We start from the raw sequence: 22,295 nt of genomic DNA, 5'->3' as shown, positions 1-22,295 counted from the left end.
TGAATGAAAAGCAGTTAGAACAGTGCAGTACACACAGTGGTCATTCCAAAAATGGTATCTGATTATTTTCACTGCCATTCATGCTCTTGTTTGTCGTCCATTTCAACAATACAGGAAGTAAGCGCCAAGCATGATGTATCCCCAAGGCCTGTGGAAATCGTAGTGACACAGCCAGCTGCATTGCCCATCCTCATGGAGCCCAGACTCATTCACAGGGCGTGCAGAGACGCCTCTGGGATTTCAGGGTGGAATGGGGAGGGCTTGCTGGATGATGAGGAGATATTGGGGGGGAGAAGCAAGGAGAGGAGGGCCTCTGGCAGAAGGAACCTGGGGTGCTGAGGGCCCTAGTTAGCATAAACAAGAGCTGTGTGTGCTCTGTTTGACTCCTTTCACGTTTCAATATTCAAACACTGAGCACCTAGTGTGTGCCAGAGGGAAACTGTTCTAGGAGCTGGGAAAACAAGAGAACAACCCATGCAGGAATCCCTGCCCTTGGCAGACAGTCCAGTGACAAGATAAATTAGTCAAGTTCATATTGTCTTGGAGGTGGCGGTGCTCTAGAGAACAGTAACTCAAAGGGGAGTGCTGGGGGGCAGGGTTTGGGGGGTTGGAGCTAGGAAGGCCTTGCTGAGAAGGTGGCATTTGAGCAAAACTTCTCTTAAAAGTTATGTAAGGGAGAGTGCCATGTCTATCTCTGAAAAGGGTGGGCAGAGTTTTTAAAGATACAGCATTTATTTTACTAGCTTGAGTCATGACTGGCTGCTGAATTGATTTTGTCTCCAGCCCCAAGTTGAAATGATGAGTTGGTGCTTCTGGAAACACGGTAGAGAATAACCTTGAGGAAGCATTTGGACTTAAAAGAGGTCAACTTGCATGTGTGCTGTGGGACAGGAGGGAGTGGGGAATGCAGTCAAGGTGCCACCAGCCTGGCAGCCCTGTTTCAAGCTGAGAATGATGACCGGCCTTTATTGGCTTCTCTGGGGAATAATTCCACATAAATTAAGCTTCCAAACAAACAGTTTTTAAATCACACCCTTGTTAATTGCGATGGGAAAGCAGATGATCACACTTACTAGAGATGAGTGTAAAGTATGAGTAAATAGGCCCTGAGTGAGGAACTGTGTAGGAGTAAAGTCACAAGCCTCAGCGCATGAACATTTAGGCCTCGATATTTGACGGATTCTTTATTTAAACCATTTGGATGCCCTGTTTTTGTAACTGAAATTACCAGTTCTTGCTCAAGCTAGCAAGTGTTCTGGGTACGTTTTCACCCGACCCTGGTGCAGGTCCTAGCAGTGCATGTGAGCCTGACACTGCCCTTCTTCCCGCAGGGACGCACTCCCTCTACTACCACTACCTGGCCCTGTCAGAGCCAGGCCCCGGCCTCCCCCATTTTCTGGCTGTGGGCTATGTGGACGACCAGCCCTTCATCCGGTATGACAGTCGTGTGGGCAGGGCTGAGCCGCAGGCCCTGTGGATGGCGCCCGTGGACACCCAGTACTGGGAGAAGGAGACCCAGAAGCACAGGTCCTGGGTAGAGGTGCATGAGACGGAGACGTGGAGACTGATGAGCTACTACAACCAGAGCGGTGGTATGTCTGGCAAGCCCCCTGCCTGCACGCTGAGTTCCAGCAGCCATGCCTGTCCACTAGGGGAGAGGGGCTGCTCCTCCTATCCTGTCAGTGCGTCAGGCACGCTCCTGTGACATGGCTCTTCCCAAGCTCCTTCCCTGATGGCCACAAGCAGGGGCTACAAGGGCCTTCAGAATCAGTTGTGGCTTCAGCAGGCAGCCCATGGGCCAGTGCAACAAGAATCCACAGGAAATGGGGGCCCACGATGCCTCCCCTAGCCAACCAGGGTTCCAGACGTCAGCAGACCTGGAGAAGCCATTCCCCACCTCACCCCTCACTCTCCCCAAATCCTTCAAATCACGCCTCCTCCACTCCAGGCCCTCAGACACCATCTGTGCCAGGCAGGGGAGGGAGGCCTGATGAACTTGAACGAGGCAGACAGTTCAGGAAGGGAGACGGAACCCAGGTGAGGACCCCTGTTCTGCCCAATGTCAGCGAGGGAGACAGGAGCCTTTCTCTCAGCCTCAAACTCCTCACCTCAGCAGGGCGAGCACACGCCACTGCCTGGCTGCTGCTGACACTGAGCGAAGTGATGTGTGGGGCAGAGTTGCTTACAGCACCTTCCTGCTGTGTGCGCAGACTCCAAAATGACTAAAAGCCTCGGGTTCTCATAGACCCTGAGGGACTAGAGGTAAATGACTGAGAGTGGGGGGCTGTGCCTCAGCCCAGGACCCCAGGACAAGCATGACCAGCCCCCAGTGTTAGTGGTCACAGCCGCTGCACCAGATTTCACCTGTTCACATCTGTGAAATTGGGCCTACCATCCACGAGGTCATCTTATACCCATAAATAACTGAATTTTTTCATCAGTAGCATAGAAAGTAACTGTGTGTCTAAATTTGAACTCCAGTGTTCTTCCCACATGAGGGGCCCAATAGTTTCTCAGCCCTGGCTGCTCATACAAATTACTTGGGGAGCATTTTGTGAAATACTGATGCCCTGCCCCCCACCCTTTGGTGGGCCCTGTGGGCGGTGTGTTTCACAGCGCCGTGACCCCACTAACCATAGCCTCTTGCCCACGTGCACAGGCACACACAGCACTCAGCGCATGTTCGGCTGTGATGTCCAGGAGGACGGCCGCTCCGGCAGCTTCTGGCAGTTTGGCTTTGATGGGCAGGACCACCTGATCCTGGACCTGGAGACTCTGAGCTGGGTGTCAGCCGTGCCCATGGCTCTGCGGAGCAAGCCCTGGTGGGAGTCGGAGCCCTGCTACGCGGAGTACGACAAGGTCTACCTGGAAAGTCTCTGCCTCACCTCTCTGCGCAGGTATCTGGACCTGGGAGGCCAGCACCTCACCCGCAGAGGTAAGGCCCAGCCCGTGGCAATGCAGAGAGTGGCCCCATGCTCTCATTCTCAAGACTGTCCCATGTGACAGAGAATCCCCAGGAGGGGCAGGGGGTCAGCAGGCTGTGAACCCCTGGCTCGGATAAGCCCTGTGGGGCTCAGAATGACGGCCAACCAGCAGAGCAGGAAGGGAGCCCAGACCTCACCCCCTGACTCCAGGTGAGGTGGAGAGAGGACTCCTGGAGCCCCCCATTTCCAGTGTGGTCTGGGCGGGAACCCTAACTCAGTCTGACTTTCGTCATCTGTAGAGCAAGTGGGGTAAACTTGGTGGCTCATAAAGTCCTCGTGGAGGTTAATGACCTGTGGTTCTGCTCCTTGGGAAATGACCCCGAGCCCCAGGGGACCGCTTCCCCCACCACTGCTTGGACCCCTGGGGACTTCTGGTGAAACTGAGGCCCTTCGCCCTGCCCTGCTGCTCCACACAGCCGTCATGCTAAGTGTGCTCCCCAAACTCCAGGTGCACCCTAAGCTGCTGAACCTGGCCAGCAGGGCTGGAGATACGAGGGCTGGGATGGACACTAAGGAAAGTGGGTGCTTCGGGGTGCCTAGGGTGGAGGCCGCACAGGCTGCTGGGGGATGGGACTGGTCAGAGCACCCAGCACACTATGGATGTCTGCTAATTGAGTGGTGGAGTGTGTCAGCTGAGGTAATGGGGAGATATTCCTCAAAGGGAAAGGACAGGACAAATGATGTTGGGAAGAGAAGATGTGATTATGAGAGCTGAGTGGTGGTTCAGAGCTCAGGCACTGGAGCCCAGCCTCCAGAGCCACATCCGGGGTCCACGACTTGCTGGCTGTGTGACCTTGGGCAAGTTACTTGCCCTCTCTGTGCCTCAGTTTCTCATCAGTATCATGAGGTTGGTAATAATAGCCTATTCTTCCCTATAGCACCACATTGGCACGTGTTAAATGAGTAGTATTGAACTCTCATTCAGTACCAGGTGTTGTTATCCTACCTCCTTCCCCTGGTAGATTAGTCAGGTTCTCCATAGAAACAGAACCAACAGGGTGTATATATATATGTATGCATATATATGTATATACATATATATATATATATATATATATATATATATATATATATATATATATATACATATATACATATGGAGAGAGAGAGAGAGAATAAGGATTTGGCTCATGTGATTATGGAGGCTTAGAAGTTCCATGACTGGTAGTCAGCAAGCTAGAGACCCCAAGAGAGCTGACAACTGTTCCAGTATGAATGTTGGCAGGCTTGAGACCCAAGAAGAATCAATGTTTCAGTTTGAGTCTGAAGACAGGAAAAGACTGAGGACCCGGGTCAAGGCAGTGAGGCAGGAGGAGTTCCCTCTTATCGGCCTGTTGGTCTTATTCAGATTTTCCACTGACTGGATGAGGCCCACCCACCATGGGGAGGCCAATCTGCTTTCCTCAGTCCCCTGATTCAAATGTGAATCTCACCCAGAAGGGCGTGCACCCACACACACACACACACACACACACACACACACACCCCACACACACACAGGAAACTGACCAGATGCCTGGACACCCCATGGCCCAGTCAAGGTGGCACATAAAATGAACCATCACACCTGGATTATGTCATTCACAACACCTCTGAGAGGAGGGAATGATGGATCCTCATTAGGCCCAGACAGACAGAGGGTTGGGGAGAGGAGTCAGGCTGGGCTTCAAACCCCGGTTGTCCAGCTCCAGAGCCCACACTCGTCACCATGCTCATTCAAGGTGATGGAATGGACATTGTTCGTGCCTTCATTACCAGCCTCTTATTAGACACCTGCTGTGTGCAGGAAGTTACAGGGGACGTATGTGCAGTCTGAGAAAACCCTAGGGTCTCCGTGAAGGGGGGTTTTCAATATAATACCAATAGCCCCACCCAGGACTCTCCTTTGAGTTGGTGGGGGGAGGAGAGTCACATCTCCTCTCCCCCATAGGAATTCCCAGTACCTTGACCCTTTGGAACAGTTGACAAAAGGTGGTCCCTGCCTCCAGTGTTGGTTGAGTGCCTCCCTGGAGAGGGTAGGTCCCCATCTCCTCCCTGACCTCCAAGGAAGATGCTGGAGGAGCCCAGGATCAAGCGTGGGGGATGGGCAGAGAACAGCCACTGCCAGGCTTCCTCCCTCCACCTCTCTCTGCAGAGCCCCCCAAGGTACAGGTGACAAGGCAGTCCACCCAGGATGGGGGCGTCATGCTGAGGTGCTGGGCCCTGGGTTTCTACCCACGGGAGATCTCGCTGAGCTGGTGGCTGGGCGAGGAGGAGCTGGTCCTGGAGACTGAGCACGTGGAGACTCGCCCCAGCGGGGACGGCACCTACCAGACGTGGGCAGCTGTACGGGTGCCTGCTGGGAAGGAGGCCCAGTACACCTGCCACGTACAGCACTCTGGGCTGAACCACATGCTCACCGTGGCCTGGGGTGAGGAGCTGGGCTTGGCGGGGAGGGGTTGAAGAGGGAGGGGGTCCAAGGCCCCCACAGAGAGTCCTATGGTCTGGGGGTGCCCTCTTTTCTCTGCCGGCCTTAGGACCGCCCTCTCATCATGTACTCATTGCCGTGGTTCTCCCCCTCGTCCTGCTTTTGCTGGTGGTTGGAACTGGAGTTGTGATTTTCACCAAAAAGTTCCGTCAAGGTAGGTGGGGAAGAAACAGTGGGAGATCCAGCGGCTGGTCCAGCCCTACAGGGAGGAACATTCTACTCTCATCCCCTCCATTACAGCTGTTCCCTTCTGGGGAGCAGCAGCTACTGCTGAGGCCCTGCCTCACAGCTGCACACTGTCCTTGGGCCCTGCTACCCCAGAGCAAGGAAAAAGGCCCAGAGAGGGAGAGAAAAGAGAAGGTGGGACCCAGGGTCCCACCTGTGCCCACACCCACCTCATCTCTTGTTTTCTGTCTTTTCTCCATGGAAGGAAAAGCCCCAGGTGATTGAGGGATGGGTGGGTTGGGAGCAGAAGCCCCAGGTGCCCAAAACAGAAGATGGAGGCGGGGTACTGGGCCCGGTGCTTTCCCTGTCTCAGCCTGACTTCCGCCTCTGCCCCATCCCTCAGTCCTGAAGCCAGGTGGATGGGGTACTGGGGGTAGGGGTGGGGTACTTACCTGGGAACCACACCAGGTTCTGTGGGGGCCAGGAGTGGACAGGGGTCACCTTCCACCTTTCTGCCTATAGGTGGAGAGGAGCCCCCATATTTCCCAACGCTCAGCAAAAGCAGGGGCTGCTCAGCTCCTCTGTGACAGAAGTTCACCCTCAGAGACCAAGGAAGTGTTCTGTGGGTTTTGGGGGGCTGCCAGCTCCCTGCACTAGCTGGCTGGCAGGTGTGGTCTGACCGTGATGGGCCATCCCACACCCAAACTGAGCCCCTTCACCTCCACCAGCCTCGTCACAAGTGGTCTGTGCCACTAAGATGGTTTTGTCATCTTCCTGAAGTCCTTTAAAAAATGTAATTCTTTCCTGTTTGGCGGGTGGGGAGGGGTCAGTAATAATTCCTCAGATCGTTCACACTTAACAGTTAGCAGAATGGTTTCATGTTCACTGTAAATCCCACCTGAGCCTCTCAGGCACCCTGTGAGTTTGGCAATGTAATTCTCACCCCCACTTTCCCAACATGGGAACCGAGGCTCCAGGCAGTCAAGGGAGAACCAGGACAACAGTGCAGGAGTTATGGGGGCAGCATCCTGCATCCATCTGCTAGCATCGGGGAGAAATGGCTGAATGCCTACCTCTCTGTACGAGTATGTTCTTATATGTACGTGACCCTTTTATAAAGAAGATGAGAGTGTTGGAGAAGTGTGAGGTAATTGTGAGTGTGGTTGTGGGTGTGTGTGGTGTGAGGATGTGTGACAGCGAAGGGGTGTGTGGTATGTGGGGGAGTGTGGTGTGACTATGGGTGAGTGCCAGGGGGTGTGTGGGTGCGTGTGAGGGTGAGAGCGGGTATGTGTTGTGAGTGTGTATGGGTGCAGGTGTGCAGTGTGGTGTGAAAATATGAGGGTTTAGTGTGAGGGTGAGAGTAGATACTGGGTGGTGGTGTGAGGGTGAGGTGTGAAGATGTAGGTGTGTGGTGTGTGGGCATGTGGTGTGAGGATGAGAGTGGGTGTGGTTGAAATTGGTGTGTGTGGTGTAGCTTTGGGTGGTTGTGTGAGGGTGTGTGTGTGAGGGTGTGGTGTGAAGGTGGAGGTGTGTTTGTGTGGGTGGGTGTGGTATGAGGGTGAGAGTGGGTGTGTGGGTGGGTGTGGTGTGAGTGAGAAAAGTGTGGGTGTCCTTGTGTCTCAGGAGGAGCTCAGAGGGACTCGGGCTCAGGGACCTGTTAGTTAGCCCTGGGCAGCTATAGATGGGAAACAACGGTCCATATTTTCCTTCCTGTCTTTTTGAATGGTTTGAATTATTACAGTAAGCACAAGTTACTTTTACTATAAAGGAAAGACCATTTTCTCTGTGGGAATGCTGGTCAAGGGTGTGTCTGGGAAGGCCCAGCCTCACCTCAGAACATCAACAGAGCAGAAACCCTTGTGAACAAGAATCTCCCTGGGACCATCTGTCTTTGTTTACTCAGCAAACAGTTCCAATCCCATGGCCGTGATGTGCCAGGGGCTGGGACAGGGTCAGGGAGCCTCCACTGTCAAAGGACACAAGGCTGGGCCCCTCCCAGGCACCCTGTGCCTCACCTTCAGTTGACCCCAAGGCTGACAGATAATCCTGTGGGGACTTCGGAAACCTCCAGGTCTGCAGCCCTGGGAGGCTAAGCCTAGGGTGGGGAAGACCTGATATTAGAAAAAGAATCCGCCAGCCCTGTGGCCTGCAACAACTCAGCAGTAAGCTTGTAACTACCACATTGTGCTGACGCTGTGTCCTAAATGTGTGTCTGTCTCAGGGATGCCATCATGTTCCATACATGGGATCCTGTACAAAGCAGGGTTCTAAGTGCTTTACGTGTACTAAGCTGTTTAATCCTCATGACACGCCTGTGTCCAGGTGAGGAAACTGAGGTCCAGGGTCCACAGCTGGTTCATGCCAGAGCCGGGACATGAGACCAGGCAGTGTGGGCACTTCACCACTGCACCTCCATGACAACCATGCCGTTCTGTAAAGGGGCAAGTAAGTGTTAGGTCTCTAAATGTTAGGTCCCAGAGAGCTTGACTTAATGTTAGGTCTCTGAATGTTAGGTTTCAGAGACCTTGACTAAGAGATAGAGCCATGTCTGCAAGAAAATAACAAAATGTCTGCTAGTCTGTACCTGCAGAGAGAGCCAAACTTGCGATAATAGAAAATGCCCCCAAAATGCTACTGGCTTGCAGACAGTCAGTTGTTTTCAAACAATGCTACCCTGTCAGCACCGCCCCTATATAACCCTCCACACCGCCTCCCTCCAGGGCTGTAGCACTCTTTGCACAGCCCTGTAGACTTCTCTCTTAGTAAACTCTCTTAACTTGCTGACTGTGCATGCTCCTTTACCAGCCAACCAATTAGTAAGTAGAGGCCTGCAGTCCCTTCTCTGCAATTCTGAAATCCAAAACACCTCCACAAGCTAGAAGTTTCTTTCTACTTTGGCGTTTGTACTCTATTTACTTCCTCTAGTGTGCCTTTTCACAATTGTCCACATAAATACCAATGTATCTGATTATGAAGTATCACCCCAGACCCGTGGGAGTGTTATGCAATATTCATTCAGCATCCCCACCTGGGTCCCTTTCTGAAGTCCAAAGAATTCTAAATTCTGAAACATCTGGCCCCAAGGGTTTTGGGTAAGGGATCGTGGACCTGTGTTAATAAAGTTTTATGGTAAGAAACATATGTATTTTCTTTACAGTTGTCTGGCTGCATGGTAGGATGAGTTGGGGTGCGAGGTGGGTCTGACCCCCACCGATGGAGGTGCGAGTGCCTGGGTGGGCCCTCAGGGCACCCTCAGCCCCAGATGCATTTAGTGCCTCCCAAGCTGAGGTTGAACCTTCTTCCCTGGGGAAGGGTGGGGGCCGAGTGTGCTTGGGGAGCAGACTGGAGGAGGCTCCTGGCCAACCAGTGTCACTTTGAATTGGTACAGCCGTGTTGCCTTTCTGTCCCCCATCCACCCAAGACTTCGGGTTTCTCCACGGACCCCCAGACCCATCCCCCAGCTTTGGTCCTGCCCAGGCAAGCACAGAACTTAGACCGGCGTCTTGCATGGCTTCAATGCAGGGGCTTATAAGCTCAGGGAGTCAGCAGACCGGCTGCCTCTGTAAAGGTGATTCCTGGGCAGAATGGCTGGAAGCTCCTGTCCAGATCTGCACTTCTCCATGTCCAGGGCCCTGAATATTTACCTCTAGGGCTGCAGGATTATAGGACCATCTCTCCAGATGAGGGAAAAGGGCCACGAGGCCGTAGACTGGTACAGTGCCACCGTGGCCCCTACAGGACAGCAGCAGGGCCCTGCCCACCTGCCACCAAATGTAGAGTCACTTCACTCTTCCAAGTGGCCTCATTGGCTACTTGGTTCAGGAACTGTCTGAGGGTGAGGGTCATCCTGTCTACATCTATCCTGGATATACATCAGCAAACCCTTGTCTTTTGCACCTCAGTGCCTTCTCTGCCCACCTGACTACCTGACTTACTAAAACATGGCATCTACATGGAGACCTCGGGCTCCTGGGAAATGGGGACTGGTAGACAGGAGAAGTGCCCCAAGAAATGTCAATGTAAGAACATCTACACCTGTAGAGAATTTTCATAAGTATTTATTTGAGCCCAACTGATGACATTGCTGAGAAGCAAGATCTCAGATGCTCTGGAGAATGAGTTTTGTAGCTTCTTTTACCCATTTGAAATTAAGGAGGGGCCATATGGAAGATTGCATGAAGGTGGGAGAAAGCAAGGGACAGGATAGTTAACAAGATTATGTGCTCCCTTGAGGGTGGTTACCTTTCCAGGGATCTGGAAAAGAATCACTTCTGGCATTTCAAATGTGTGTTACGGAGATGCACAGAAACAATGGGCAGGGCTGCTTAAGGCAAAGATAAGCCTTTTACTAAAGAAGTTACAGGCCTGAGGCCTGACTACCCACCCAATACCAGCCAAGTTAGGAATTTATGATCAGATCACCCTGTAGGGACAGAGCCAGGAGTGCAGTTTCCAGGCTGGGTAGTAAATGACCATCAACTGTGATTGGATGGCCATCAGTTGTGGTTAGTTGGACATCAACCGTAATCAGTGAGCCATTGGCCACTAATATAACTGCTGTGGCTATGGTAGCAGCAAATGGGGGCTAGCAAGAAGATGGTGGCTGAGCTAGCAAGAGCGGATTGCAGTTGGTACAGTGGATTAAAGCTAGCAAGTGAGGTTGGTTGGTTGGCAGAGAGAGAGAGAGAGAAGCGGAGGGCAGGTTGCAGGTTGTGTGGATCCTGCTTCCTGTGTCTCCAACCCAGCTGCCAGCGAGACTATAGTGGTATGACTCCCCTATCTCTGGCTCCGTGGATGTTCCTTTTTGGCTTCACCATGTCCTGCGTTCTTATGTGGGGAGCAGGACCAAAGACCCCGCATGACACCCTGCATGACATGGTGCAGCGAGCAGGGTATGGCACTGGTCAAAACTTTCCAAAGGATGGCGGAGCAGTTTGTGCATGTGAACACTCAGTCTCAGGAAAACCAGGAGGAGCAGCTGCAGGAGAGCTGGACTCCCATGGAGGGGTGGGAAGATGTGGACGGTTCCCCAACCAGCATAGGCTGGAGAAAGTGAAGATTGTTGCTGCCCTTTGGGCTGGGAAGTTCTTGCTGAGGTTGCCCCGATGTGGGACTTGTAGTCCCAGGAGGAAACGCTTGCTGAGTCCTCTGTGGGAGTGAGGGTGAGGTCAAGGTCATCCCTCACCCCCAGGACAGCCCTGGTGAATGACTATTGACTGTGGGGAATTGCCTTCCATCCCTAATTTAATGGACTGCTTGACTGTTTGGGAACATACCACCATGTAGTGGAACTGGGGGATATTTGCTTTTGTGTGTTGACTGGCCGCTGTTGAGGGTGTGTGGGCGCCTTCACTGTGGGTCGCTGTTGTTCCGGCGTGGTACCCTGAGAGGCCCAGAGAGAGTGGCAGTGCCCTGGGAGCCCTGGCTGGGTCTGGGAAGTCTGGCAGTGCCCAGAGAGAGTGGCAGTACCCTGAGAGACCTGGCTGAGTCCAGGAAGTCTGGCTGAGCCCTGAGATGCCCTGGCTGTGCCCAGGAAGTCGGGCTGTTCCCAGAGAGAGTGGCAGTGCCCTGAGAACCCTGGCTGAGTCCAGGAAGTCTGGCTGTGCCCAGAGAGAGTGGCAGTGCCCTGAGAAATCCAAGTTGTGCCCTGGGAAAGTAGCGGTACCCTAAGAAGTCCAGGAAGTCTGGCCGTGCCCAGAAGTACTGGTGGTGCCCTGAGAAACCCTGGCTGTGTCCGGGAAAACTAGTGGTACCCTAGGAAGCCCAGGAAGTCTGGCCATGCCCAGAAGTACTGGTGGTGCCCTGAGAAACCCTGGCTGTGCCCAGAGAGCCTAGCTGTGCCCAGGATATTGCATTCACCTCCAGGCTCCTCGCACAGGGCCCCTTGTGGAAGACACTTGTAGCGTAGATGGTGAGGCAAGAGCCTGTAGGGGTGGAGTGTGGGGTCAGAGCCCCAGAAAGCAGTTTCCAGGCTCTCAGCCTCACGTGCAAAGGTGCTGGCTCAGGTAGTAAATGGCCATCAACTGTGATCGGATGGCCATCAGCTGTGGCTATTTGGCCGTCAGCTGTGGCTATTTGGCCGTCAGCTGTAACCAGTGAGCCATTGGCCACTAATATAACCGCTATGGCTACGCTAGCAGCAAATGGGGGCTAGCAAGAAGATGGTGGCTGAGCTAGCAAGAGCGGATTGCAGTTGGTACAGCGGATTGAAGCTAGCAAGTGAGGTTGGTCGGTTGGCAGAGAGAGAGAAGCGGAGGGCAGGTTGCAGGTCGTGTGGATCCTGCTTCCTGTGTCTCCAACCCAGCTGCCAGTGAGACTATAGTGGTATGACTCCCCTATCTCTGGCTCCGTGGATGTTCCTTTTGGCCTCACCATGTCCTGCGTTCTTATGTGGGGAGCGGGACCAGAGACCCCGCATGACACCCTGCATGACAATCCTGTGAGGTTACTTTCCATAGAACCCCATTTTTGTCCACAGGGGATACTGCTACAGTGTCTGCCTGGCTTGGGGGGTCTTCTTTCTGTTTCCTGTGTCCTACTAACCCTTTGCCAGCTGGAGCAGCCCCCACCCTGATTCACACACTAGACAGAATCTACTGTTTGTGGTGATGTGCTGAATGAATGAATTCATTAGTGAAAAAGAATGAATCGTGGGTATTCAGTGAATAAGATTAGATCCATACCCATGAAATGGCAAGGCTTTCATACAAGCCACCTTCACTGTGACCTCACTGTTCTGACCATGCCTGTCCTCCCTGAGGCCTCCTGGAACTCTCCAGAGTTCATGCTCAAGCCGCCCTCCTGGAAGCCCTTCTGGACATCTCTGCTCTGAGGTCCCACAGCACCCACACCTGTGACTCCAGGGTGCCATGATGAGTAGCACAGGGCGTGCCCAGGCTGGCCATGGGGACAGCAACAAAGGCCAGCAGGAAGGCCCAGGCCTGGGCTCATCTTTGTTTTCCCTCTAACTTCCCGGAGAAGCTCACAGACCAGGGTGAATCACAAGAGTAACTGAGAGCATAGGCTGTCTCACCTGTGTCTTTTTAGCCTCTCCTTGTCCCTGAACTACCCCATAACTGAACAGTAAGATCCGGAATGGAGACACACAGCCTCACGTTAAGGCAAACAACCAAGGAGGAGGGAGTCAGCCTCCCCACTGCCTATGACAAAGGGCTGATCCTCATTTGGCCAGGCCACTCCCGGCTTTTGCTGCACAGTGAACCCGGGAGCCAGAGCCGTCAGCACTGCAGTGGGGTTGAGTTCAAGGAGAGTGAGACTGTGCTGAACTCCCTCTTCCCCTGGCATCTGGGGGTTGGGGGTGGGCTATAGGCTTCCAGGTGGGTTTCCCATCCAGAGATTAAAGCCTGGACCCCTGCCTGACCCTGAATCAGGTGGGCCAAGAGGAGGGTGGCCCGGAGCTGTCCTCAGGGGCTCTCCAATGGGTTCTCAAGCACACATCCTCTGTGCTCTTCCCTGCCCACGCACCAGGGGCAAGAGTGCAGGAGGAACTATCCTGGCTCAACTGTCTGCCATCCAGCCTCTATCCCCATCAGGAGATGACATAGGTGCCTGGCATTCATCGTCTTCAACTCCATAGGGCAGCTGGGCAGGTGGCGGGAGAGAAAGCCCATTAAGATTAACGAGTCAGTGACAGACTGGGCTCAAGGTCTTCCCAAAAATCACTGATGGTCAGAACATCCTGCTCCTAAGTCCCCTAAATCCGTGTGCTGCCTGAGGACTGGTGGTACAGCAGGCCTGGCCTGCTTTGCAGAGAGGACCAGCAAGGAGAGACCTAAGGGTGCCCTCCGGCATTCCGGGTTACAGCCTCTCAGCCTCAGCGTCGCAGTCCGGTCCTGCCCAACCTGCCTAGTGAAATGATCAAAGTGCCAGGGACCTTAATTCCAAGGTTTAAATAATAAGTAAGACAGACTAAAAACTAACATATGTGTCCCTCTGACCCACAGACTCCACTCCTAAATCTTATGCCCAAGAGAAGGAAATGCATACTATATTCACAAAAGGACAGAATCAAGTGTTTGAAGCACTGTTCATGATAAGCCCCAAACAGGAAACAACCCATTTCTGTGCAGATGTTACATTTCAAGCAGAGCTGAGAGACAGGACCACCAGTATTCCTATAATCTGTAATAGTGAGACCAGCCAAATTCCACAACCAGACCCGAGGCCGACCCACTGGTTACACTGACTGTCTCCAACCAGGACCTCTGGACTCTGACTGGGAGCAGGGAGGGCCAAAGGTGGGAGAAGAGCCTGAGTCTGGAACCCAGAGGGGAGATACCCGCCAAACTGTCACATCAGATGGCACTCTAGCCTCCTAGCCCAGGGGTTGACAAACTTTTTCTGTAAAGTGTCAGATAGTAAATATTTTAGACTTTTCTGGCCACATACAGTCTCTGTCCACATAGTTATTTTCATTTTCTTTATATATTCTTACCACCCCTTTAAAATTTAAAAACTATTCTTAGCTCTTGTGCCTTACAAAAAGGAACCGAGGGCCAGATTTGCCAACCCCTGTGCGGCCGAGCCCATGCTAGACCACCTCCCTGGTACCTCTGACAAATGGTCCCCAGTGTCTGTGTGACAAGGGATTGATTACCTCACCAGGAACAGGAATTTCATCGTCTGCAGCTGAACTCCTGTGTGGGCTTCGCCAGCCTAAAAAGGCTGGTGTGAGTTCCCACAGATAAAGTTTTCGAAATCAGAGTCCTGAGAAAAATGCCCTGGCAGCCTTCCCTGTTGCTGAGCCCTAGCCTGATTGCCCTCCACTGCGGCATTTTCCCAGTGCCCCTGAGTAGTGGCACCTGAGGCCCTGTGTGCCTGGTGGCCTACCCTCACAACCCACAGCTCCCAGCTGAGTTCAGGAGAAAGTTAGCAGTCCTGCAAATAGGAGAGTGTGCCTGGTTGGTAGGGGATGTGGGGGCTGCAAGAGAGCTTTAAACCGAGCCTTCCATACACCCTGGAAAAGATCGGCTAAGCTTCACAACGTGATGGAATCTGAATAAAGCCCCTCTCCCAGCTGCCACTTGGATTTGAGGAGAGGTAATTTAGAGAAGAAAGGAAGACAAAATAGGTGTTGAACTTTACAGATCCTCATTCCCTTAGGTATTCTAGGTATTCTGGAGATCGGGTGCTCACTCTGTTCCTTTAGGTCCCACCACTTCCTTAGATGCCCCCTCTAGCCTTCTCTCACCATCTTCTCCCACATGCTCCGCCTTGCTCTTTCTTTCAGCTGTCCTTCCCACCTGGGCTCAGCTACTCTGAGGCAGGCAGGGACATGCTTTTGAGCAACCCCCTCTTCCCTCCATCTGCTCCCCAGCTCATTCCTCCAACCCCTTCTGTGTAGGGCAGACCCTGCAGAGGGGGAAGTATTCCAGCCTTGACATTCAGTTCCAGTTCTTGTTACTCAGACACCCCCTCCCCACCCCCATACACGGCTTCTCAGGCTACATGACCCCTACGAAGGCTCCCAGATTGTATGCTGGGAGTCTTAGTTCCCTAACAAATAACACCACCAATAGGTGTCCCACCTTAGACAGGTCAGGCCTTGGTTTCAACTCCCTCCCTCTCCAGACATAAGTCTCTCAGAACTAGGACGGCATATGGTAGGCTATCTTTCACCACAGGGTTCCTATTCAAAGTGGGAGAGAAAAGGAGATGGGGGAAGAGTTCCTTCCAAGGCTCACCTACTACAGGACAGGAATATAGTGGCAGAAAATGAGTATACAAAAATAACTCCAGTGGGCACTGCTTCACTTTACAGATGTCAGTTAATCCAACTTCACAACAACCCATGATGTGTGTGCTACTATCATCTTCACTTTTCAGATAGGAAACTGCCACACAGAGATGTTAAGAAACTAATGCAAGGTCACACAGAGAATGACAGAGTTGGGATCCTAACACAGCCTGGTCCAGCGTCAGGTAAGAGTCTCCTGCAGGAGATTATGCGTGGGAAGACCTGAAGGATAATTAGGAATTATATCTAGGTGAGGTCGTGAGACCAGAGCCCTCTAGGTGGGACAACAGTATGTCCAGACATAGAGGCAACAGCCTGCTGTAAGTCAGACTTTCATTTCAGGTGGAGGTTCTGGTGGCTTCCGGATGGACTGAAATGAGGGCAATGAGCCTTTAGGATACTTGCCCAGTTGGAAGGATGGCAGGCACAGGGAAGGAGGCAGCCTAGATCTGAAAAGATAAAAATCAGCAGGACGTAATTCATTTACTTACTCAGCAGGTATGTAGGGAGCGTTCGCTGTATGTTCAGCACTAAGATAGAAGACTTGTCTGCACAATGTGGAATAGCACATTTACCATCCTTGCTCTGTGGAACTTACAGTTCAAGTTTGGGACCAGAGACGGAGAGGAGGGGTTTCAGGGTGCATTGAAGGTTCCATTAGGACAGGTGATGTTCCTCAGACCAAACAGTGACCAATGAGTGAGGGATGCAATCACTACAATGGATCTTGAACAGCATTTAATTGAAGTAAAATAGAACATAAGGAAGGGTGCCTTGAATGCCGTAAGGGAAAGAACAATTTCCAGAAATTCTGTTTGTTACATACGTGTATGTGCATGTCTATATCAGATCAATATGTGCAATATATTTCTTACTGAGGGTCAAGTAAAAATAGAAAAAAACCTGTAAAAACTTCCTGAAGGATGACCACACATCTATAACTGTACTTGAAGGTGTACAGGTGTAGAATTGACAGAATTAACCCCTGGTCATTCTCAGAAAGTGAAAGCATTCACAGACTGAAAAAGAATAGAAGTGAGAAGGTTTATTTAAGAAGACAGGCGCTGGCAAAGAGGCTGCCGGTGGTAGAGTCTCCAGTGGACAACTGCACCTAACTTTAGGTTGTCTTTTTCTTATATAGGAAAGGGTAGGTAGATTTTCCTACAGCAGGCTATGTGACGTATAGACTGAGATTATTTGATTGACATATGCAGGTTACATAACTAGATTCTTTCTGAGCATGCTCTTACCCATAATGCATACAGCAAAACATGGGAACAGGGTCAAGCCTCAATGTTCATTTTATTCTACTTGTATTATAACGCGGCTGCAGTTCATGCTGGGGGCAGGCTTCAGCGATCTGGGCAGGTGTCAAAAACTAGATATTTCTGGTTGGTGTTTTATCTCCTTTTTCTAAGGATGCTTCCACAGAAAAATTCATCTCCACAGACTGAGTCTCAGTGGTCCCTGAGGAGGGGATGCAGGCCTGGGCAGTCCCGCTTGGGCTCACTTTTATTAACTCTTTTTCTGCCTCATCATAAGAGACTGATCATGTCTCCCTCTTTTTAAAAGAATTTGTTTATTCCTATAACATGGATAAATGTAAGTGGGTGGACAAGTGGATGGATGGGTTATGCATGCACAGGATGAATGGAAGGCTAGATGGAAGAATGAAAAAATGAATGGGTAGTTGGGTGTGTGAATGCATGTATGCATTGATACGTGTAAGGAGTATGGATGGAGGGAGGCCAAAAGATCTACAAAAGTCAATGTAGGGCTAAGTCTGCAGTGTCTGAGGGGTCGCGGAACAGTGGAGATGAACACAGAAGTTAAGGTGGGAGAGGTCAGGGTTAGAAGGACGAGGCTGTGCAGAAGACAAGGGGTGCCCTGGTTTGAAGAGGAAAGTTGGAGAAACACAAGTCCCCGTGCAAGATCCTTTGACCTCACTGCCACTCCGCACCACAAGCTCGGTCCTGCCTGGTTCCTGCAGACCACAATGCAGATCGCTGCCGCTGCCAAGGTGGAGCCCTCCCTACCACAAAGGTCTCTGGCTAGAAGAGCAGGAAGTGTACGAGAGCACCTGAACTTGGCCTACCGCACTTACCACCCTTTTGGGTCCTTCTCCAGGCACCGAGTCTCCCCAGCGGCCCCTGGACTCTGTGTCTGGATGGTTAAAGCGTGCTTAATGCTCCCCAATGGCTTAAATCAATTCTCTCTCCGCCTATTCTCACCAAGCTATCTGAGGCGGTTGGATGGGCGCAGTGGCAGCCCACTGGAGCGTCTCCAGGGGGTACCATGGAGATATTGTCCTCTGTGGGCCCAGACGGCCCCCTCATGGTGGGCTAGAGAGCCCATATTATTTTCGGTCGTCCCAGGCCGGGTAAGGACGCCGGTCCGGCAAACCCGGAGGGAGGTGAGAAACGTGGTGGAATCTGGGTTTGCACGCTGAGCCTCGAGGGCAAGTGGGAGCTGAAACCTGGTTCTGCCCCCGATGCCCTCGGAGGACAGCTTTGAATCCAGACCCGGGGCCTTCGCGCCTCGAGCTGGGAAAAGCCTGAGAGAGGGGAGCAAGACTTGTCTGTGGGCCTGAGGAGGAAGAGCAGGGTCGAGGAGTCTTAGGTCACCACGTCCCCCAAGCCCCTCCTCAGCTCTAAGCTGACACATTCACACCTGCCCACAGCGCATTAAGATAGCTGGGTATGCCACTACTCCCAGCCCTGTACAGACCCTTCAGGAGGAAGTGGTGTGCGCCATCTCCCTGGATTACTTCACAGACCCCCCCAAGTCGATCGGCTGTTTCTGCCGGGGGTGTGTGACCCAGCTGTGGGGCAAAGAGGACGAGGAAGACGGGAGGAGGAAGGTGAATGGGAGGAGGACGACGGCAACGAGGTGGTGGGGGCCATTGGTGGATGGGACAACTCTATTTGAGAGGCACTGTACCAGGGGAATGCTGACGAGTTGTTCCACGACCGAGGATGATGAACCCTGGGTCGGTGACGGTGGCATAAGGAATTGGGACAACATGGCCCATGTGTGGGACCCAGAGGAAGAGGAAGATCGGGACTATTACCTGGGAGGCTTGAGACGTGGCCTGAGACGTCTACCGTGAAGAGACACTGGAAGAATACCATGAGGACACCGACGATCTGTATCCTGACACCCACCTGCCTCCTCCTCGGGCCCTTCCAGGGCAGTTCACCTGCCCCCAGTGCCGAAAGAGCTTTACACGTTGCAGCTTTCCTTCCAATTTACAGCTGGCTAACACAGTAGGATAATTCGCCAGATGTGCCCCAGTCCTTATGGGGGGAGGGGGGATGATCAAGGCATCTGTTCCAAACACCAGGAAACCCTGAAGCTCTTCTGTGAGGTGGACGAAGAGGCCATCTGTGTGGTGTGCCGAGAATCCAGGAGCCACAAACAGCACAGCGTGGTGCCATTGGAGGAGGTGGTGCAGGAGTACAAGGTGAGAGGCATAAGGAGGGAATGAGGGTGTTTGAAAGGAGTGGGGCATGGGGAGTTATATATATCAAATTTAGTGTTGTCAAGTTGAAAAAAAGTTAATTTTTCATAATATAATAAACACAGTTGGGAAGAACTCCTCGGCTGGTGGGAGTACAAAGATAGAGCAAGAAGTATTCAGAATAAGGCCTATAATTGATGGGGAGTGTGACAGGTTGGGCAGCCACAGATGTTCAGTGTAGATATGGTGCCATTTATAGTGCTATTTGTATCACAAATCCAGGGCAGTTGTATTGTTTCCAGGTCAATATTCTTTTAGTTTAATTTTGTATAGAAAGAGGCTTTTTACTTCTAAAAAGCTTACTTATTTACATCTTCCATTTTGTCCATCTCATGAGTTAGAGTTTGTTTTGACTCTTCAAGCTAGAAGCAGAGGATTATGAAAGTAAAGATCATTTCGATTTGACCAAAGGGCACCATTAAATGGTATAGGTTTTAGGCAGCAGATGGGTGTATAAAGAAAATTCAGGCATAACTGGACGCCTATATTGCCTTGCCACCACACTGCTGCCCATAAAATCATCACTCTGCAAGAAGGACCAGATGCGGACAAGCCAGGGTGGTGCAGGCTGTGGGAGCACCGTGCTCCTAACACCTGAGGTGGCGGATTCAATTCCCACAAGGGCCAGTGAGCTGCACCCTCTACAGCTAAGATTGTGAACAACAGCTCTATCTGGAGCCGGGCTGCCGTGGGCTGCCTGCGGCCATGCTGTGAGGTGAGTGGCTGCCAGCTGAAGGACCAGCAACCAGCTGCCGGGGGGGGGGGGGGGGGGGGGGGGGGGGGGGGGGGGGGGGGGGGCCGGTAGAAGAAGGGGGTAAAAAAAAAGGACCAGATGCTTCCATCATCAGTACTCTTTGGTTTTGTTTTCTCCTTTCAGGTAGCTAAAGATAACAGCCAAAAAAATTTTTGAGGCTCTTATCAAGTATATATTTGTTATAGTGTAGATGATAGGGTCAACTTCTTCAGTTATTTATCTGAAAGTACTGGGCAGTGACACCATGCCAAACACTGTTCAATTTATGCCATTAAAAACAGTGGAATGTTCTGCAAAGCACAGCGCTCTACAGCTTTAAGATTGGACAGTATCAGGATATTAACAAGAATCTACGAAGGCTATGAAAGCCTAATGTTAAATAGCCCTTTTAATTGCAAAGGAGAAAAAAATGGGGAAACTTGTGAAACCCTGCATTCCGAGTGCTGCCACAACTTTGAGAGGAAATTAAAGAATCCCAGAATTTCTTCATCTACTTCTTCAGTCTTAACTCTGAACTGATGACTCAGTATATCAAACTGCAGGTTTAAAAAACATCAGCTCATCCTTCTTTGTTATTGGTTGATATGAATCTATTGATGAATATAATTGTGCTTTTCTTATGATCACCATTAAGCTTTCAAAAGTGTGGATGTGCTGTTTTCCCAAGCCTAATACTCGACCACTAAAGACAGTATTTTTGAAGCTGTATCAAATGAAGTGAGTTAGAGGGAAAATTAGGAGTCTACATTGATGGTGCAACATCATTGCCATGTTTTAGACCCGGATTTTGGACAAAAATTAAAGAAAGCTGGCATCAAGATGTACTGCAGCAGTCACCACCAAATATTAACTTCCATCCATTGGCCCGTAATCTACTGGAAATGTCCAGCCTTGCTGACAGCATATCCACTGTGAAAACCAAGACATGTAACCCCAGTTTGCGTTAGTTTTGGAACATCTGAATGCCATTCAGTGTTTTGTTACATAACTGAGGCATGCCTTGGTTGTCAAGGAACTGGATTCAGCTGAATGTATAGACAGAACAGATTTTGGAACATCAATGACAGAACCCTGACTTTGGAACACCAATGGAAAAGACTGTACTTTAAAAATTCAAAAATTATAACTTTCTGCAGAATTTAACACATTGCAGCTTAAAATACATTGACCCTGAAATGTCAACGGGCAAACACCAAGATCATTGTTCATTATGAACTACTTTAAGCAAAACTTGCCAAAAATACAGCGACGGACAGCAAACTCATGCTTAAAATGTCTAATTTTCTTGGCCCATCTTTTGAGGACCACATTCGTCAATGTTATCTCAAGAAAAAAAGTGAAATATCCAGAACTATTTTGGGTAATATGTTCTTGACCTTGTTCTTAAAACATTCCTGTCATAGCTTTTGGGAAGAATGTGTTTCACATTGATGTCACTCCTCACTGGAAGAACTTCATTCCATTTTACCCTTACATCTTAAAAGCTTTTCTTTTTTTGGCTATATCTACCTGTGAAGAGGAAACAGTGCAAGAATGTGTTAAAGTGGCAGCTGTGTTGCGTTGCATCTTCTACACCACCCAGGACAAAAGTTAAAGTTTAACTGGTTATCACAACACCTGAATAAAATTTTGCCTCCCAAAGTTATCATTTATGATTAATTGACAAACTTGAAAATTTAAATATTGCTGGAGGGAGAATGTGAGATTTTTAGGTATAAGTAGAAGCCTGGGTTACAAAAATGTTGAGAAAAAGTGGTATACCCATGTCCACCAGATGCTCCTCTCTTTACTGTCTTCCCTGCTAGGTTCACCTGTTGACTGCTGTGTCACAAGTCCGAATATATAAACTTAACCTTACTCCTCTCTATTCCTGTGGCTGGCTGTACCTGGGAACTCATTGTCATGCAGGGTGTCATGTAGGTCTCAGCTCCCACTCCCCACATAAGAAAGCAGGACATGGTGAGGCCAAAAAGGAACACCCACAGAGCCATAGATGGGGAGTCATATCACTATAGTCTCGCTAGTGGCTGGGTTGGAGACACAGGAAGCAGGAGCCACATGACCTGCAACCTGCCCTCCACTTCTCTCTCTGCCAACCGACCAACCTCACTTGCTAGCTTCAATCCGCTGAACCAACTGCAATCCGCTCTTGCTAGCTCAGCCACCATCTTCTTGCTAGCCCCCATTTTTTTGCTAGCGTAGCCACAGCAGTTATATTAGTGGCCAATGGCTCACTGGTTACAGCTGACGGCCAACTAGCCACAGCTGATGGCCATCCAATCACAGTTGATGGCCATTTACTACCTGAGCCAGCACCTTTCCACCTGAGGCCGAGAGCCTGGAAACTGCACTCCTGGCTCTGTCCCCACACTCATCTTCACCATCTTGGTACACATCTGAAATCCTCAACTCCAACTGCACTATGACCTTCGCTGTTAGCCCCTGATGCAGTTAAGCACACTCCACTTATACCAGCCCTTTAGCTGTATGGAGGTCACTGTTCCGTCAACTCCTAATTGTTTTCCTTCCCAATTGGTCAGATACTTGCTAGTCTTCCTTCCTCTCCCACTGAGCCTGGACCTCACGCTTAGTCTGGGCATGAAGAACTGATGCATGTTGTGGTCTGGACCAAGGTTTCTAACCTCAGC

General features: G+C 51.0%; 1 protein-coding gene across 3 annotated transcripts in view; it reads left to right on the top strand.

Annotated features, from left to right (window-relative positions):
* LOC109439173 (BOLA class I histocompatibility antigen, alpha chain BL3-7-like) overlaps window positions 1-19,631 on the top strand; it is a 28,028-nt gene extending 8,397 nt beyond the window's left edge. For 2 of the 3 annotated variants that reach the window (XM_074313373.2, XM_088798569.1), the window contains exons 3-7: window positions 1,332-1,592; window positions 2,660-2,935; window positions 5,119-5,394; window positions 5,501-5,605; window positions 6,139-8,753. In XM_074313373.2, the coding sequence (XP_074169474.2) occupies window positions 1,332-1,592; window positions 2,660-2,935; window positions 5,119-5,394; window positions 5,501-5,605; window positions 6,139-6,203 (983 nt within the window). In that variant the 3' untranslated portion in view covers window positions 6,204-8,753. Of the gene's footprint in view, window positions 1-1,331; window positions 1,593-2,659; window positions 2,936-5,118; window positions 5,395-5,500; window positions 5,606-6,138; window positions 8,754-18,716 lie in introns of those variants that run through there. The other variant, XM_088798570.1, reaches the window with a different exon arrangement.
* The last annotated feature ends 2,664 nt before the right edge of the window (window positions 19,632-22,295 follow it).

This window comes from Rhinolophus sinicus, chromosome 5, assembly GCF_057876585.1.
Source record: "Rhinolophus sinicus isolate RSI-liver-muscle chromosome 5, RSI-T2T, whole genome shotgun sequence".
NCBI lineage: Eukaryota > Metazoa > Chordata > Mammalia > Chiroptera > Rhinolophidae > Rhinolophus > Rhinolophus sinicus.
The sequence above is the reverse complement of the archived record's forward strand: the minus strand, read 5'-3'. Positions and strand labels throughout refer to the sequence as shown.